Here is a 15,618-nt window from a genome sequence, read left to right on the forward strand (position 1 = left end):
TGTATGTATGTATGTATAACCTCTTTAAAGTGACCCACTTGTAGCCCTTTAGGGAGAACGCCTAAGTGTCCCACTCCCTATCTATCTATCTATCTATCTATCTATCTATCTATCTATCTGTCTCTCTCTCTCTCTCTCGTTGTTGTCCTTCTTGGCTCTGATCCAGATATTCCAGGCGTGTGTTAGTGAGTTTAGTCACTAGTTAGCGGCTGGTCAGAGTCTCTCTCTCTCTCTCCTCTCTCTCTCTCTCTCTCTGATCTCACAGAGGTGTGGACGCTCAGTCTGGTCTGAGCTCAGCTGAGAGTGAGTGAGTGTGTGTGTGTGTGTGGAGAGACGGAGAGAGGGAAGCGTCCGAGTATGGAATTAAACTCAAAACGGATTTTACTGTCCAGAACGGCGGTCAGGAGGAGAGTCCAGTAGCCGCCCGGAGGCTTTAAAGGTAACAGACGTTTATTAGTTATTTATGCACAAACAGACTGGAAGAAACATGCCAGTGTTTTCAGTGTATGGACTGATCAGTTACGGTCGCGTCTCTTATCAGATCACAGGGAAATTGAGTGTAAATCTCTGAGCTGATTCACTGCAATTACGATTCTGTGGGAAACGATTCAAAGAATCGTATAAGCTCAAGCGATTCTATTTGTTTATTTTGGTTCGAATCAGAATCACTTGTAAGGTACTATGGAAATGTAAACAGTACCTGGAGGGAGTGTTTACACGGTATTGGAACGTACTAACGTATAATTGCATAATTTATTGAATGTATTTATAAACAATTATAAATGATTCTATAAAATCTATTGATTCAACTGAATCACGAGTTTAATTTCTCTCGCTCTCTCTCTCTCTCTCTCTCGCTCTCTCTCTGAGGGTAATTGTAGGTGAAGTATTAGTGAACTGAGAGGTTTCATTTAGCGTGTGGCTAATTCTAGTCCTCTTCAGTAATGTTATGTTTTTTTCACTATATGTTCTGTCTCAGCAGGTGAACACACTAATTGTTAGTGTGTGTGTGTGTGTGTGTGTGTGTGTTTTGACTGCATCACAGTGCGGTGAGAGTGAGAGTTATAGGCGATGGCTTTACTATCTTTATTACTGTATTGTTTCTGTTGGTGCTCTTTGAGTTCTGGGTGATTTGAGTTACTGTGATTGTTTTTAAATGTGAGTAAAATCCTGATTTTTAACATAAAACATGACTGAAATACATTCAACATGGGAAACTTCACAAATATTATAGGTTTAAAGGAGGTTTGCTTCAAAATACCTGCATAATTTAAAGGTTACGATGTAAAGAGTCGTTCAAAATGGTTTGGTGTGAAACGTTCTGTTCTAGAGAAACTTACAGAGTCAGAACTGTTCACAGTGGTGGTGATAGGAACCAGATGTCCACCTCTAAAAGCTCTTTCACAGTGAGTTATTACAAACATGGTTATGAATTCACTGCCTGGTATAGTTTTGAGATTTATTTATATTTTACCATCATGATCGTTCCATATAAACTCAGAAGACTCGTGTAGGTTCACTGGTGGTTTTGATAGTAAATAAAATGTCTATATTAGTGTTGTAGTCATGGCGACCCCTGGTTCCTATCACCACCACTGTAAAGACATCTGAAACCATTTCACACCAAACCACTCTGAAGGTCTGAAATATGTTGGTGCTGTACAGCAGACGTGGATCTTCGGTGTGGTTTTAATTTTTATCTGATTTATGTTGCTATTTTGTGATTGATGACTGTAAGAGGAAGGCCGTTAGCTCTTCCTGCTGACCCTCACCCTGCAGGACGGTATAAATCCAAACATCGCTTCCTACCGCAACACGTACACGTATGTGCGCAGATGCACAGGACACAGGACGTCTTCCGACGACCCAGCTGGTGCACAAACCCCCCCCCCCCTTCCTTCCACTCTCCTTCCTCTCTGCTGCACTCATTCACTGTGTAGATCAGTCGTTAACTGTAACTGTTAGTTGCTGGTGAAGCTCTTTGTAGAAGATGCGATGCTGGAATCGTTCTGCTGAATAACATGGACATTATGAGAAGCTCGTAAAATGACCAGCTCTGTCTCTGATTGGTCAGAGGCTTGGCCTGATTGGTCCAAGAGCTGTTTATGATCTGAAATCCCAAATTTAGCTGGCCTAGAAGCAGGTCAGGCACGCAACATAGGTTGCCATGGTAATTATAGGCGATTCATCCACTCGTGAAAGTGTTTTGTTGCTTTTATTCAGCAGTTTATAAAATAAAGACAACAGTAAAGCAAAGTCTTTGGCCGTTTCTTCCGCCATAGAAAGTAGTTCCAGCAGCCTGGAGCTGTTGGCAACCTGAGGTCAGTGGAATAATACAGGTATGTTGGAATAAGGAAGCTGTTATAACAAGGAGGTGGAGGTGGAAGCAACGAAACTACAGAACCTGCATATTAGTTTTATAGTAATAACCAAATACTTTAGAGCAGTTACTGAAACAAATATAGACGTTATTAAATAATACATAGTAGTTGCTGAATAATTTGTAGTAGTTGCTCAATAATTTGAAGTAAATACTAAATCATTCGTAGTAGATACTGAATAATTCGTAGTCGCTACTGAATTATTTAAAGCTGCTCTTTAAAGCTAGCTCATCTAACTCATTATTATAATTTGCTCTAGTTACTGAATATTTTATAGCACTTACTGAATAATTCATAAAAGATACTCATTCATTCATAATAGCTCATGAATAAAATGTCTTGGTCTAATAGCTGAAAAATAAAGCTGCATTTTATGAGTTTATAATTCAATCTAATATTCCGTAATTGATGCAGTTCAATAAACCACCTTCAGATTCTCACCACAGTGCTTATGCACTCATACTGTGGAGTTAACTTGGCATGAGAGATATTCAGTATTCAACCCTTCATACAGTGAATTGTTCACTGTTCATTTGTACAGATTATTAGTACTGTTGGTCAGACAGGTCTGGTGTGTGTATGTGTGGATGTGAGGCATGTTTGTTGTCTAGGTGAGATTGGGGTCAACAGTGGAAGGTTACGGTCATGCATTATACTCAGGAATAGAACAGCCTCCCCCAGGCTGCCATAGGGATGTTCTGATTTTGAGCTCCACAACTGGGAAAAGGAGCTAAAAAGAGCCCTTACACACAGGTGTAGTCTTCTTTAAGATGTGGGGTCATAGGAATGAACAGTGTGTTATTTCTAGGTACACATAGTTATGATTATATAGTTGTAGACAGAGTGGCTTATATTGGGATCCTCAGTGGCACTTAGAGCCTTCTAAGGGTTTGTCATGTTGGTAGATTGCAACCAAAATTATTGCCAATATTTTCGCTGATGCTGCTGAAACTGGGCCATCAATATCATCTGATATTTCAGCAAAGCAGTATATATTGACTAAACTGATATGTGCCATATAAGCTCACCGGACAAAAGATTCAATTTGGTCTGGACTGGACAAGTTTCTGGATGTAGGCGACATCGATATTCAGCCGCTCTTGCATCAAAGAATTGTGCAGTTTTGGCCAGATTTCGTGGAGCCTTCCTTGGCGTCTTACTCGCTCTTCCAGGTATTCCCAGAGATTTTCAAGAGTATTTAAATCTGGGGATTTCCACGTAATTAATCCACCCCCAGAACATCATAGAGCTCCTCCAGCTTGAACCACACCTTGTACACAGTCCTCATTGAAGGCTTCCTGAGGTCCACGATGAACACAACGCCCAGCATCATTTACCTACAGGCAGAAACCAGATTCATCTGACCAGATAACACGTTTCCAGTCATGATCAGTTCAGTTTTTGTCTCTTTGTCCACTGTAACCTGGAAACTTTGTGAGCAGAAGTGAGCAAAGGCCTCTTGCGTGCCGCTCTGCTCCATATGTTCATGGTATGCAGTTCCCTGTGGAGAGTTCTTTCAGAAATTGGTTGTAAAGAACCTGCATTGACTTCTAGAAGCAATTCTTGCCTGGAAGCGAAGCAATTTTGATTCACAAACCATGAAACATGCTCCTGGTCCCTGTCCATCAGTTTTGTCTTTCTGCCACAATTCTGATGAGAATTTCCTGTAGACAGGGATTTTTGCCACTGCCCGTATGACCGTACGCTTCGATACACCTGCATATTCAGCTACTTCCTTCACACTGTGGCCTTTGGCCGCTCAAATGCAATCATTCATTAACATCTGTCTTGTGACCCATTTTCCACACATTGAATGACACATTCACTGCACTGTGCCACCTTTTCTCAATCTGTGAATCCCTTTGCATACCCTGCAGGTATTCATAGCCCCATCATGCTTGTGCAGCGCCATCTGCAGAAGCCTGAAATTACTACCACCTTAAACATGCAAGGTGACTAATTTATGTGTGTGTGTTCTATGTGATTCTGCTGAGCACCAGTTGCTACATTAATCACTTTATGCTTTCTACTTCAGCTCATTAAAAAACAGAAAATAGACACATTATATAACTTCTATAACGTCTATACTGACCTACAACATGTTTGGTCAGATTCTGAGGAAGAGGGTGACTGCAGGACTCTGAACCCGTTGTTGATTCTAAGCAAGCTTTTCAGTCGACAGCTGAACAACTAAAACGGGAATCAGTCAGAATCCAACAGAGTACAGTTCAGCAAACAAGATGATCTGCGAACGCTTTACAAACAGAACCACGTTCAGTTTCATCAGCTCTGAAAAAGCTGACGCTGACACTGAGACAGTTTTATAGCTCTGTCTGAAACGCTAAAGGCTTCTACTTTTTATGGTGGAAGGAGTGGCTGATATTACAGCACGTTTGATAAGAGTTTAGGGCCTTTTGTCTCTGTTTGGATGTTGTGTGTGATGATACACACTCCTTCTCATGTTCTGGTGTTAAATGTCCCATATTAATTTTCTGTATATAATGTCTCTATACGTCCCATATAATAGGTGTGTAAGTGTCAGAGCCGTTTTGCTGCTGCTGTAGATTAGAACTTTCTCACTGGTTTTACTACAAAAGTGAGGACATTTTCATGCAACACACACACACACACACACTCTCAGGGGAGATTGTTAATCACAGCAGATGTTACTACAGAGCTATTCAGATCAGAGAATATAAATGAGTGTTTACCGGCTGTGTGTGTGTGTGTGTGTGTGTGTGTGTGTGTGTGTGTGTGTGTGTGTGTGTGAGGACTCTGAAGTCTCTCTCTCTTCTTCTCTCTAACGATGAGCTTTTGTGCTTTAGTCCTTCTCCAGCACCCCCAGCCCTGGGGGTTGCCATGGCAACAGTTGTTTGCACACCCCCCCTCCAAAAAATCCTGTGTGTGCGGTTATGTTCTGCTGCAGTTCAGAGCAGTATAAGTATGTTGTGTGTGTGTGTGTGTGTGTGTCTAAGATGGTCAGCATGCTGAGGGTCCTGAGGTGGGTTTAATTTGGGTCACTGAGTGTGAATAGCTTCTACGGTTCACTATTGTTACACTGACCACTCTGAGACTGTGTGTGTGTGTGTGTGTGTGTGTGTGTGTGTGTGTGTGTTTTGGTCTAAACTCAGCTGAACTCTAATAAATCTGCCTGCCTTCCTTACGTCTCTGAGTGTTTGGTGGAGTTGCTAAATTTACAGTTCAGAACACACACACACACACACACACACTCACACACACACACACACACACACACACACACATGCTTGTGGTGTGTGCATGCCAGCCCTCTTAAAGGACCTGTTTGGAACCTCTGAATATCTGAAGCTCCACTACCTAAATAAATAACGTGCGTGCATAAGATTGACTTTTAGTCAATTAGGTATTAATCAAACTAAGTAATTTCCATGTAACTTTTTGTTCTATTAATTTTTATTAATATTGAAGTAATAACCCACTACAGGCAGATACTTAGTCATTTCGCTTTTTTCAGTAATAACTATAAGTTGTTCCATACCTCTTATGAATCTGTCTGCTATGAACTGTTCAGTATTTACTATGAATTATTCAGTAATTGTCAGTAAATTGATGAATGAATGAGGTGAACTGACAGGTTTTTAATGAACAGCTCTACACAATAATGGCTCACCTGAGGTGTGTGTGTGTGTGTGTGTGTGTGTGTGTGTGTGTGCGCGTGCATTCTAGGGGAGCACACGGCTCACGTGGGAACTGCAGTGGGGGGTCTTTATGTGGAGTGTTCAGCTATTGATCAGAGAGCGTCTAAAGAAAAAGAGAGAGAGAGAGAGAGAGAGAGAGAGAGAGGGAGGGAGAGAGAGAGAGAGAGAGAGTGATAGTGTGTTAGTCAGCAGATTCCCTCGTAAAACACACACACAATCTGTCTTTCTTTAGCCAAAAAAAATCTACATGGAGCTCATCCTCCTCATAGACACATGAGAGAGAGGGAGAGAGAGAGAGGGAGAGAGAGAGAGAGAGGGAGGGAGAGAGAGAGAGAGATGGGGGGGAGGCTGAAAAACAGAGAAAAACAAATAAAGGTAAGAAATGGGGAAACAGATTCCTGAAAAAGTGAAAGTAAAAAGTGTAGAGGAAGAAAAGGAATGAAGAAGGAAAGTGGGGGATAGAGAGAGAGAGAGAGGTGGGGGAAAGAATGAGAACAAGAAGGAGAAAGGAAAAGAAAAGAAAAGAAATAACTAAGAAACAATAGAGGTAAATACAGAGGGAGAGAAAGTAAGCAGAGAGAGCAGAAAAATAAGAGAGAGGCAGAAGGAAAACAGAAAGAAAGGAAAGCAAGAAAGAAAGGAAAAATAACAGTAGCATAGCAACAGAGAAGAAAGAGGGAGAGAGAATGAGAGGCAGCAAGATGAAAGAAAAGGAAAGAAAACATGAAAATGAAGTGAAAGAGAAATAACAGTGGGGCAATTGAGGTAGAGAAAGAGAGAGATAAATAAACAGAAGAAAGAGAGAAGTGGAGTGGAGCTTTCAGTGGGAGGGGGCGGAGCTTCCGAGAGAAATAAACAGAAGGAAAGTGAGAGAGAGGGTGAGAGACATAGAGGGAGAGGTGGAGTGGAGTTTTCGGTGGGAGAGGGGGTGGAGCTTCAGAGAGAGAGAGAGAGGGAGTGAGTGAGTGAGTGCGAGTCAGAGTGTGAGTGACAGTGAGAGAGAGAGGGTGAGTTCAGTGCAGCCCAGACGGACGAGAGAGAGAGAGAGAGACGGAGTGTGTATGGAGAGTGTGTGTCTGTGTGAAGCGTGTGTGTGTGTGTGTGTGTGTGTCGGGGGGATTAGTGTAACCGAGTCGAGACTGGAATACTAAGACCCGAGAGGAAATGTGAAGACACACAGGTTGCCATGCCGACCGGTAAGACTGTCCTGTTGTAGTCTTCATCACACTGTTGACTCTGGTTGCAGCTCTCAATCTGTTTAAGTTCTGTTAGAAAGTGGAAGAAAGTTTGATCTCACTGTGTTTCCCTGAAGACCTGCTGCAGACTTTCAGATTAACAGATTTGCACCTAGGATTAGGACCAGGACTAGGTTTAGGAGCAGGATTATGTTTAGAATTGGATTTTGGGAATATGGCTAAACTTAGTATTAGGACCAGGACTAGGTTTAGAAGCAGGATTAGGTTTAGAATTAGGTTTAGGATTAACGTTAGTTGAGTATTAGGGCCAGGGCTAGGTTTAGGAGCAGGATTGCATGTAGGATTAGGTTTTAGGATTAAGGTTAAAGTTAGTATTGGGGTCAGGACTAGGTTTAGAACCAGGGCTACATTAGGATTAGGTTTTAGGATTAGTACTAGGTTAAGACTGGTACTAGGTCCAAGGTTTGGTTTAGCACTAGGTTTACGGTTACGGTCGGATTTATTTGTAGGATTGCAGGTAAAGTCAATATCAGGACCAGGGCTAAGTTTAGGATGTGGATTAGGTTTTAGGATTAAGGTTAAAGTTACTATTATGGCCAGAACTAGGTAAAGGAGCAGAATTTAAATTTAGGATTAGGTTTTGGGATTAAGGTTAAGGTCAGTATTAGGAACAGGACTAGGTTTAGGAGGAGGATTACGTTTAGGATTAACATTTAGGGTTAGTATTGGGGCCAGGACTAGGTTTAAAACCAGGGCTACATTAGGATTAGGTTTTAGGTTTAGTATTTGGTTAAGACTGGTACTAGGTCCAAGGATTGGTTTAGCACTAGGTTTACGGTTACGATGGGATTTATGTGTAGGATTACAGGTAAAGTCAATATTAGGACCAGGGCTAAGTTTAGGATCAAGTTTAGGATTAAGTTTTAGGGTTCATATTAGGCTTTGGGTAAGGTTTAGGTTTTTGTTGAGGCTTAGTTAAGTTAGGGTTAGTGAGTTTAATGCACATTTAGTTCAAGGTGAATTGCACGAATGCAAGATAAACTTATGTAGAGCTCCTACAGAGCACTGAGAGGGCATAAGTAAAGGTGTACTGAAAGTTTGTGTGTGTGTGTGTGTGTGTGTTTGTGTGTGTGTGTGTGTGTGTGTGTGTGTGTGTGTGTGTGTGTGAGAAGAGAGAGTCTGAAACAACTTTTAAACACTTCTTTGACTGTGTGTGTGTGTGTGTGTGTTTGTGTGTGTGTGTGTGTGTGTGCACGCGTGTGTGTGTGTTTGTGTGTGTAGAGGGTCTGAACTTTACTGAATTACAGGCAGTGTTTGTTTCCCATGTGCTGGTGTGGGTAATCAGCATGTTGAACAGAATGAAGTAGCTGAGTGTGTGTGTGTGTGTGTGTGTGTGTGTGTGTGTGTGTGTGTGTCAGTAGTGTCAGACAGGAACATGGTTGTGTCGGCTGTTAGTGGTTAGCTCCAGGATTCTGTGTGTGTGTGTTTCTGCACAAGACTGTCTTTGTCTAAGTGTGTGTAGTTTGGGTTTGTTTGGTAATGATGGATGCAGATCATTATTGAAACTCAAAGTCTGTCTGTCTCTCTCTCTCTTCTCTCTCTCTCTCTCTCTCTCTCTCTCTCTCTCTCTCTAATTTTCTCTTTTCTTTCTTTTTCGCCCTCTCTTTCTCCCCCTTACTTTTCTCTCTCTCTCACTCTCTATCATTCCCTGCTTTCTATCTTGCTCTCTCTCTCTCACTCGCTCGCTCTTTCTCTCTCCCCCCCTCAGTCTCTGTTTTACTCACTCTTTTTTTCCATCAACATATTTTCAGTATCTCTCTCTCTCTCTCTCTCTCTCTCTCTCTCTCTCTCTCTCTCTCTCTCTCTCTATCTATCTTTCTCTCGGTCTCTCTCCCTCCCCCTCATTCCTCCAGTGACCTAAATTAGTCTCCCCTGGGGTTGGGGGGGTTTGAGGGTTTGGTGGAATAATAGCAGTTTAGAAACACTTTAGACAATACAGACCAAACCCGCCCCAACGGGACATCTGCCCCAACCGAGAGAGAGAGAGAGAGAGAGAGAGAACAGACGCTGAGTAGATATTTCACTCCTGTTTGCCAAGCTATTATGAAATTTGTTTTCACCTCAGATTTTCAGCACTTCCAGTGCTCTCTGTGCTCCAGTTAGCTTATCACACACAAAGGCTGTTTGCTACGTCATGCTCCGGTTGTTGTGTCTGCGGTATTGATTTCTGATCTGAGAGCTTCAACATCAGTAACCTTAATGCAGGTTAGCTTGCTAACAAGGCTCACCTGAGCACTACTGGAACAGGATTAGTTTTAGCAGAGGAGATTTGACTGAAGGGTCAAGCCCTGAATATTTGCATCAGCATTACACCACAGCACACACTCAACGACAATAACAACACTCCACACATTAAAATCACTCACAATTATTACCGTCAGACTGTAAAACTACACACACTGCAGATTCATACTGGATTAAAATCGCTCCACAATTATTACTGTCAGACTGTAAAACTACACACACTGCAGATTCATACTGGATTAAAATAAATCCTCTCGGTTTCCCAACAGCAACAAAACTGCTAATAATGCTTTTAACTATCACTTTAAACCAAACCGTCTGGTTAGACTGACTCCAGTGAATAGTATGTATTTAATAATTCATGGATGGGTTCACATACAGTCCTTATCTGTTAGAAGGTATTATAAACCAAAGTATTTATCTTTTGTGTAAATATATAAAAGAACTGAAGTGGAATTCAGTCTTTTGGATGTGTGTTTATTCAAAAAGTGAGTGGGTGTGTCATTGTGTGGGCACATGTGTGTATGTGTGTGTTAGCGTTGGGGTGTGTCTCGGTGTGTGTGTGTGTGTGTGTGTGTGTGTTCGTGTGTGTGTGTTATGGTCTATTTAAAGAGCGGCGCTAGGTTTCACACACATTAAACCTGCAGAGCAGTAGGTCAAGGGTGTGTGTGTGTGTGTGTGTGTTTGTGTGTTAGCTCATGTGCATTTTGTGCATATCCTAAATGTCTACAACCCTCAATTTCAAAAAGGTTGGGACACTATATTAATTGCAATTAAAAACAGTAAATAATCCACAGGTTTAAGAACAATGTTCAACAAGTGGTTGCAGGGATCTTAGGTTTACACCCTCTACACTGCATAAAATCAAAAGATTCAGGGAATCTGGAGAATCTGTCTGTGCATAAAGGAAACGACGCCAATGCATTAAAAACCGACCTGCTTCTGTGATGAAGATCACCATATGGGAGTACTTCTCTATAGACGCTGTTCATCGCACTTCCACAAATGCAAGTTAAGACTGAATTGTGCAGAGTGGAAGCCATTTGCCAACAACGTCTATGGTGCTAACCTCGGGACTGATGAAATGGATTAATGCACGGTAGAAAGGTGTAGTGCGGTCTGACGAGTCAACCTTTCAGATTCTTTATGGAAATAATGGACATTGTTCTACAGGGCAAAGAAGAAAAGGACCATGAAGATTGTTACCAGCATAAAGTTCATAATCCAGCGTCTCTTATGGTTTCTGCCAAGTAACCATTTGCCTAATCCTTTTATTTTAAAAGAAGAGTTTACACTTGCTAATGTGGCCGGGGAGAAAACTTACCACAACCCTAACCTCAATATGAGCTAGCAAGTTAACCTACTGTTATCTATGAATATGAATTACGGTATGGACGAAATTCAGACTTCAAACTGGCGGCTACAGTTTTTAGTCAGGTGATGTACTTTTGTAGCTATGCAACTGCAGTTTGTATGGTAAGTGTTGTCTATAAGCTTCCATCACTTGTTAGTTACATTAGCCTCGTAGCTCCAATGCAAAACTAAAGTGTAAACAGACACCAAACATGTTTTGTCTGGCTGATTGGCTGCATTTGAGGTAAGGGGTTGGGGGGGGGAATATATGAATTAGAATTTCGGTCAAACTATCGTTTTAACTACAGCTTCCAGGGAGCCGATGTGGAGCTTCTTTAATGTGTTTGTCTCTTTAAGAAGACAGACAGGACAGATGCAGTTCAGACATCTCTAACAGCACAGGAGCGCTCTGCAGAGGATTCTGCTGATCATTAGTCAAACCTACTGACCATCTTTGTGTGTGCATCTCATTCTGAATCGGAGGGTGATGAATGAACATTTGTGCTCTGTGAAAAGGGCAGATGAAACAGAAAAAGTAAAAGTAACAGAAAAGTACTTCACACAGCTAAAAATAGTCACAGCATCCATCTTCGACCATAACAGTCAGCATCATGTTAACAGCAGTAGATAGAAAAAACAATGTGATCTGAATTTTATCTGTAATTTTGTCTGTTTTATAGCTAACAGTCATTGGACAGCTCAACACGCTTGGAGGAGAATGCTAAGTTCTAATTCTTTTACATCAGACATCTATTATCAGATGCTTAGCATTGTATTAAATGATGGCGGGGACAGTTATGCTGGTCTTACGGATGGCTGTGGCATCACCGGACATTGAACTCTCACTCTCCTAAAGCTTAGACTGTTGTGCCACTTGTGAGCCCTGATTGTATTAGGAATCATGCCTAAATAAATCTATCATGGTGAAATTTCATGATTTCATGAATTTCAAGATTTCATGATTCCTGTATTGGTTTTTAGGGAATCATAATCAAATTGAATCACAATCAAGTTGAAAGACAAAATTTAAGCTTCAAGATGTCTGCTACTGTTTTTAGCTAGTAGTGAATCAGGAACTTTTCTACCACTTTGTATGTCTTTACATATTAACGTTAAATGCACAGGCTCAAAAACAAAGTGCGACTTGATGTTTAGGTCTCAAATGATCTCAAAATCAAGACTACACTGATGAATTATCTACATTTGTGATATCTTCACTCATATCCTCAGAAGACTCGTCCCTCACCAAGCTTTGACTGAGTTCTCTTTGAATTCTCTTTCAAACATCAGATTCATCTAGTTGGGGAAGCTGACCAAAGCTCCACTCACTACTCCTGCACGTTATACGCAATTACTTCCATCAGAAAGGCAGAAATCGTACATAGTTTATCAGCTGAACATGATTTATGATTATTAAGACATGCAGTTAGCACAGTGTTACTTGGTGGGTGGCAGCTTCCCTTGCTTGTTAGTTATATTATCCTCGTAGCTCCAAAGCAGTTAGATTTAGATTCGCTGTAAAAAGATCACCATCACACACAATAACCATGTCACAGTTCAGGGGTTGCAGTTTCACAGCCTTCGAAGGACACACCTTCATAGACAGCGTTCTTTGAAGGCTGTGTAGACCCATGAAGGCTAAACCGAAATGAGATTTCCTGTTTGCGTCACAGCACCACTGTTCCTGCCCTTAACGTTGCATCACGAAACGCCACTCCTGTCAACTTCTTTTAAAGTTCTTTAAAGATGGAGCCAGAAACCTTTTTTTTAGTTTTTGTTTTTCATCTATCAGAGCTGGAGATGCTTCTCTCGGTCGGCTCCTTGCTCCCTAAAACAAAACAAAACGTTAGCGTAAGTTTTGCTTCAGACCACATTGCTTTTTTTTACATTTGTATCGTTAGATATTCGACTCAGTGTCTTCTCAGTCGCCGTTCACTCCTCTGCTGACTCCGCCATGTTCTTGAATCCTCGCCGACACGCAGTGAACCTCGGGATCCACCTGTTGGATCCTTCATTGCCATGGAAAAGAAGGACACGTTTCTCGGCCACATATGAAGGAGCCTTCGAAATGGGACAGCCTAGTTGTGCAGCTGTGACACAATCGGCCTTCAAGTGCAGCCTTCCAAGGACGCAGCTCCACAGTTGGTACACAGCTTATGTTCAGATGGCCGTCTCAGAGTTAGCGGGTGTTTGGTTGGTTGGTGTGGAAGGATCTTAAGACCTTGTTATCGATGCTCTCTGGAGATTGGAAGTTTCGTTCTCTAATCTGGAGAAACGTCTGGATGTCTGCAGAATGGAACAGTTTAAAGGAAACCGAGAGGCAGATAAGAGAGAATGTGCAGGAGACGGGAGAGAAGGGAAGGCAATTATAGCAGCATGAGCAGCACTGAGTCATTACAGCCAGATAGAGAGATACAGGGAGAGAGATGGAGGATAAACGGTTTAGCGTGACTAATGGCTTCTCTCTCTTTCTCAGCGTGTTTTTTTATTCATATTGGACGGGTTGTGTTCTGTGTTGTTGATTTTATCTGTAGTGTTACACGAAGCTCAGAACAGCTACTGTTCCTCAGAGTTATCCCCCCCAAGAGCTAACACAGACACACACACACACACACACATACAGACACACACACACACAGACACACACACAGACACACACACACACAGACACACACACACACAGACACACACACACACACACACACAGCTCTGTTTGGGCTCTACTGCTCAGAGAGAGTTTCAGAGGGGTTGGTTTTCTGAAATTATATTCTATTTTATAAATATAGTTTTAGAATTTGTGTATTTTTTTAATTGTATGGTTTTGCTCTGTGTTGGAGGTGTGTGTGTGTGAGACAGAGAGAGAGAGAGTTAATCTTGTTGGTTCTGGACATGCAGGTTTTCTCAGCGTAAAGCACACATCGTCATGGAGACATCAAGGCAGACACACTCCGTGTGTGTGTGTGTGTGTGTGTTTTGCTGCCTTCGTGTGTTCGTCCTCTTTGTCCACTTGCAAAAATGTTATGAAGTTCAAACGCAGAGAATCAGGAAGTTGTTTTGCTTGTTTGGGAACGTATTTGACTGCTAATGCTAAGTTAGCTCTATTCTGGTTTCTTCCTTTTGTAAAATCAGTCAAGCAAGCGCGTTATGAGTGATACGACCTTTAGTGTAACTGCTTTATACCAGTTTTACAAAGTAGAGTGGATATATTAGGCATAATTATTTAATTCATTATTAATCTACACGGTAAATATTCTAAATTCGACACCAGAAGATATTCTCAGATGTTTTATTCCATATTTTGTGTCTCAGGAGCCCCAAAGAAGTCATTCGATCATAAAGACTACAGTGTGATTGTTGTTTACAGTATTTCCTGCATGTTGTCTGCCTGATAGGTTTGATCACAGCGTTTAAAACAGGAGGCGCAACGTAACCGACGGTTACAGTAAGTTAGAGATGTGAGGAAATGCCTGCAGGTTGAATCAGTGACTATTAAAGTGCGCTGCATTTAGGAAAAGGAGGACTGACCGAACACTGACCGCTGAGACTGACCATATTTAAAAATGTAAAGAGAACTCTGAAGTTGGGAATTTGTATTTGTGATCTTTTCAACAGAACGTGAAGGAAGTTTTACACTGAGGTTAGTCTGAGTTTAGGAGCTGTTACAGTGTGTGTGTGTGTGTGTGTGTGTGTGTGTGTGTGTGTGTGTGTGTGTGTGTGTGTGTGTGTAGAGGAAACTCCTGATCTGTGGAACACACAGCTGGAGCTGAAACACTCCTAAACACGGCTATAAATACTCATTACATCAGCTTCACACTGACCAGATATATTCTTAAAAACACACACATACACACACACACACACACACACACTCACTCTCTCTCTCTCTCTCTCTCTCTCTTCTCTCTCTCTCTCTTTCTCTCTCCCTCTCCGTCTGTCCCCCTCTCTCTCTTGCTGTCTCTCTCTTTCCTCTCTCTCTCTCTGTCTGTCTGTCCCCTCTCTCTCTTGCTGTCTCTCTATCTTTCCTCTCTCTCTTTTCCTCTCTTTTTCTGTCTTCTCTCTCTTTCTTTCTCTCTGTCTCTCTGTCTGTCCCCACTCTCTCTCTTGCTGTCTCTCTATCATTCCTCTCTCTCTTTTTCTCTTTCTTTCTCTCTTTCTGTCCTCTCTCTCTCTCTCTCTCTCTCTCTCTCTCTCTCTCTCTCTGTCTCTCTCTTTCTCTTTGTAGAAAGCTGAACTTCAATCAAATTTGAGAGAGAGAGATGGCAGAAGAAAGAAAGAGAGAGAGAGAGAGGGAGGGAGAGAGATGGGAAGGGGAAGAGAGGGAGGCAGGGAGAGAGATGGGAAGGGGGGAAGAGAGAGGGAGGCATGGAGAGAGAGATGGGAAGAGGGGAAGAGAGAGGGAGGCATGGAGAGAGATGGGAAGGGGGGAAGAGAGAGGGAGGTATGGAGAGAGAGAGATGGGAAGGGGGGAAGAGAGAGTTAGTTCGTTAGGGAGAGTTAATTCCTTCGTTCGTTAGGCCTTTGTATTACTACTAATGCTACAGAAGGCTGCAGTATGCTAATGAGCTTCTGACCAATAACAGTGTTTCTCTCTTCTGTGAGCTCTCTGACCAATCACAGCCCCAGATTCATACAGTAATCGAAATTCAGTTATTCTGGTCAAATTCAGACTAATGCAGCTAATATTTAATGATCTAACATTATTAATAT

The 15,618-nt window shown here is 41.9% G+C and overlaps 1 protein-coding gene across 2 annotated transcripts in view; it reads left to right on the plus strand.

Annotated features, from left to right (window-relative positions):
• The first annotated feature begins 242 nt into the window (after positions 1–242).
• LOC118801785 (pleckstrin homology domain-containing family G member 1) overlaps positions 243–15,618 on the plus strand; it is a 55,041-nt gene continuing 39,665 nt past the window's right edge. The window contains exon 1 of one of the 2 annotated variants that reach the window (XM_036562154.1): positions 243–439. Coding sequence is in view for 1 of the 2 variants with exons in the window: in XM_036562153.1 (XP_036418046.1) it covers positions 7,245–7,254 (10 nt within the window). In the remaining variant the exon portion in view is untranslated. Of the gene's footprint in view, positions 440–7,072; positions 7,255–15,618 lie in introns of those variants that run through there. The other variant, XM_036562153.1, reaches the window with a different exon arrangement.

The sequence above is a fragment of the Colossoma macropomum genome, unplaced genomic scaffold (assembly GCF_904425465.1).
Source record: "Colossoma macropomum unplaced genomic scaffold, Colossoma_macropomum, whole genome shotgun sequence".
Lineage (NCBI taxonomy): Eukaryota > Metazoa > Chordata > Actinopteri > Characiformes > Serrasalmidae > Colossoma > Colossoma macropomum.